Genomic DNA, 3,764 nt, shown 5'->3' on the forward strand with positions numbered 1-3,764 from the left:
CTCCGCCCAGCAGCTCCCCCTCCCCCCTGCCGGCTCACATTACAACCTGACTACCTGTCCCTCACCTACAGACATCCCCTGCTTTCCCGTTCCCCACACAGACAGTCCCTACTCCATCACACCCTCCCTCTGGGGCACCTGGCATTGGCCACTGTCAGAAGTCAGGATACTGGGCTAGACGGACCTTTGGTCTGACCCAGTATGGCCGTTCTTATGTACCCGAGTCCTGCTGCACCCGTCTCCAGCATTGCTCCCCACAGTGGGTCCCCTGTGTAGACATGCTGGAGGCACTGGCCGCTTGCTGTGCAGAGGGAGACTGGAGCTGGGCTTGCCCCATGATTCGGAGCTGGGGAGCCTCCCAAGCCTCAGTGCTTTAGGGGTGTAAATCTCAGATGTTTCTCCGCAACTGTAGGTCCGTGGCCACTTGGCCGTTCTGAGGCGAGATGCTCTCTGGGTGCAGGGGCCTCATGCTGCCTCCCCATAGCCAAGGCTGAGTCTGATCCCTCCTTGCTCCCAGGGGTGGGAAGTCCAATGGTTCCCAGTCACTCATTCATTGGGGAGTGGCCTGTGGGGTGAGGCTTATGCCCGGGAAGCAACTTCTCCTCTGAGCAGCTGTGGTCCCTCCCCAGCTGGGACGAGCCCCTCCGACGGGTCCAGCTACCTACTCATTAACTCGCTCCAGCTCTTGGCTGGGCAGATGCTGCCCTCTGCATGGGGTCCCTGCAAACAGGCCGGACATTAGCAATGCGCCCACTGCCATGCCGGGCGTAATGCTCACCCCAGGAGTGGGCATGGCTCCGGCTTCCCAGCACATCATCCCTTTGCGCTAATGGGCAGACGCCACTGCAGCCAGCCCGTGCCTGTGGGGCCGGCCCTGACCCTTGGCAGGAGGCCTGGGGTAGCCGAGCTGGGCACTGGGAGAAAGATGGGTCTGATGCCAGGTATGATTGTCCCCATGTGCATGATGCCAGGTGACTGGATGAGGGGCGTGTGCAACAGAACTGCCCTGCTGCCCTCCACCCCCACCCCACTTCACAGGCCCCTCTGAGCGCAGCGCCCTGGTGCCCGGGGCCTTAGATGGCAGAGTTGGATCGTCCCCCTCTCCCTCTCACAGCCCCCGCTTTGCTCCGCAGATCTCTGCCACCTGCCGTCTGTGTGCGGCTATTGCAAGGCCAGGTTCCCGCGGTGGTTCTACAACTGGTCCAGCCAGGCCTGTGAGGAGTTTGTGTACGGCGGCTGTGGCGGTAACAGGAACAACTTTGAGACGAAGGAGGAATGTCTGAAGGCCTGCAGCTCGCCTGGTAAATGGAGCGTGCAGCCCAGGGCTGGCTTGGGACCTGGGCCTCTCAGGGCAGGACTCAGTGCCCAGGATGCCAGCAGGCCCCCAAGTCTGGGAGGGAGGGGGAGCCACTGGGAAGGAGAGGTGCCGTGGGCACGCCCTGGGCCTGACCCCATTGCCTTTCTGTTGCAGGCACTGCCTAGCCCTGGATGGCATGGGGGAGCCGAAGAGGAAGCTGCTGTTCCTGCCTGCTGACCGACTTCCTGGGAACAATTTCTGTCCCTTTCTGCGGGAAACGATTCTCCATGCCTGGGGAGCCCAGACCTTGCTCCCCCGGACAGTGCAGCAGGGTTTGGCTGGAGGCAGTTGCATAGTCTCCCAGGTGCAGAGCCAGCCCCTGCGGCCCTCAACCTGGCCCCAGCCCCATTACCGTTCTGCAGCTAGGGACATGTGTGCTGTCACAGAGCCAGGCAGGGGCTGCTAGTACAGCCCCGGCTTGCCTGACTGATAGCGCCCACCACGTTGCCCTGCACAAACGCCCCTTTTCCTGGGACCTCGCGGGGCTCTGTGGGGTTAAATACAAGGACTGACTTTTTTCAAACAGAAGTAGGTCATGTCGCTCCCGCCCTTCGGAGGGGAGGGAGCTGTGCATGCACCTCTGGCTGGAGTGCAGACTCTGCCACCGCTTCCGTACTGGAGGGGGCTGCGGGGGCACTTGGACTCCAGGGCACATTGGCTGGTGGGAGTGCAGAGCTCTAGGGAGTGTATAGGCAACAGGACCCCCTGCGAAGGCCCCACCATGATCCTCTTTCTCCCTGCCTGCTGCTCCGCACCCGTCACTACAGTGACTCTCATGCCAGCATGTGCTTTCCTTGAAGTACCAGCTCCTGGAGTCAGGGGAGCACAAGAATCTCAGCTTCATTTAAAACAATGGCTGTGCAGAAAAGCCTGAAATCGCAGCCGGGGCATGAACAACAGCCCCAGCCAGCAAAGAACAAGGCTCAGGGCTTACTACTTTGGACAGTCTCACGAATTTCTAGTTCTTTTGGCTGGCAACCCTGCCACTCTCCAGTCTCATCCTTCGTGTCAGAAGCACCCATTTTTATCTGCTGGGCCTGCCCTGTTCACCCACCCAGCTATAACAAGAGGCAACGTGGTTAAGCTAAGGCACTGGCTGGCAGCCAGAAGACTTGGGTTCTAATCTCTGCCCTGGGACTGTGGGCAGGTGTGATGAAGTGGGACTGGTTTTAATGTTCCCTCTGAATACTCTGTGGGGGCCTCAGTTCCTGGCCAACCCTCTGGCAACTAATGGCCAGGCCCTGCCCCCCGCAAGGGGATGCTAAAGGTGTTGGAGACAGAGAGATCAGGTGACCTCCTGGCCCGGGAAAGAGAGACAGCCCAGAGAGGAGGGGCTGGAGGGGGTTGGTAGTTTTGGAAGCTGACTGAGAAATGGAGGGGAGCCCCGAGGAGGCTCGGGCCTCCCAAAGGGGCGGTGGCCTCCCTGGGGCCCCAGAGGGATCTAACTAAGGGGGGTCTTGTTGTCTGTACTGGCAAGACCTGTCTTGGACTGTGTTCCTGTCATCTAATAAACCTCTGTTTTACTGGCTGGCTGAGAGTCACGTCTGACTGCAAAGTGGGGGTGCAGGACCCTCTGGCTTCCCCAGGACCCCGCTGGGGTGGGCTCACTGTGGGAAGCGCACGGAGGGGCAGAGGATGCTGAATGCTCCAAGGAGAGACCCAGGAGGTGAAGATGTGTGAGCTTCTCACCCTGAACAAGTCTGCTCCAAGGGAAAGGAGGCTCCCCAGAGTCCTGCCTGGCTTGGTGGGGAGCTGGTCCAGAGCATCACCTGGGGACTCCGTGACAGCAGGTCTCTGTGCTTCTATTTCCCTGCCACTCTTGTCTTGCTTGGATGGGCGGAGTGTGAGCTCCCTGGGTCAGGGGCTGTCTCTTATGTAGTTGCACAGCATTTGGCACAAGGGGCCTAATCCCAGGGGGAGCCTTTGCCTTCCACTATAATAAACTGTCATCCCCCCATCCCCCCGGGCAGCGTCTGGTGCCCTATCACTGAAATAGCACTAGCAAGTATTTCTAGAGGTGCAAGGGCGTTATCACCCCAGAATGCTCAGCTCCAGCACAAAAACTCTCCTTGAAAAGGGTTACTGCAAATACCCTGCCATGCCTGTCACCAAGCCCCCCACAGAGCAGGCCAGGGAGCAGCCAAGAGACCCCATCCCAGTAGAAGAAGAGTTGATGTGTTCTAAATCAGGGCATCACCCACAGAGGGGTCTTACAGCAGCAAACAGAGATGCTGCCAAATTCACAGCTCAGGATGCAACATGAACATGGACCGGGACCCGGACCCGGACCCGGACCCCAAGCCCAAGCCTGCCCCAGCCCCACAAACCTGGGCACAGCCTCAGGAGATGAATTTAAAGGCTCTGGCTCCACCCCTCCCCTGGGAGAGTCCACTCAGACAGGTTGGTG

General features: G+C 59.7%; 1 protein-coding gene across 1 annotated transcript in view; it reads left to right on the top strand.

The window, feature by feature from the left end:
- Positions 1-3,028, top strand: part of SPINT4 (serine peptidase inhibitor, Kunitz type 4) — a 17,404-nt gene extending 14,376 nt beyond the window's left edge. Inside the window, exons 3-4 of the mRNA XM_032762381.2 lie at positions 1,134-1,301; positions 1,472-3,028. Coding sequence (XP_032618272.1) covers positions 1,134-1,301; positions 1,472-1,482 — 179 coding nt within the window. The 3' untranslated portion in view covers positions 1,483-3,028. The remainder of the gene's footprint in view (positions 1-1,133; positions 1,302-1,471) is intronic.
- The last annotated feature ends 736 nt before the right edge of the window (positions 3,029-3,764 follow it).

This window comes from Chelonoidis abingdonii, chromosome 14 (genome assembly GCF_003597395.2).
Source record: "Chelonoidis abingdonii isolate Lonesome George chromosome 14, CheloAbing_2.0, whole genome shotgun sequence".
Classification (NCBI taxonomy): Eukaryota; Metazoa; Chordata; order Testudines; family Testudinidae; genus Chelonoidis; species Chelonoidis abingdonii.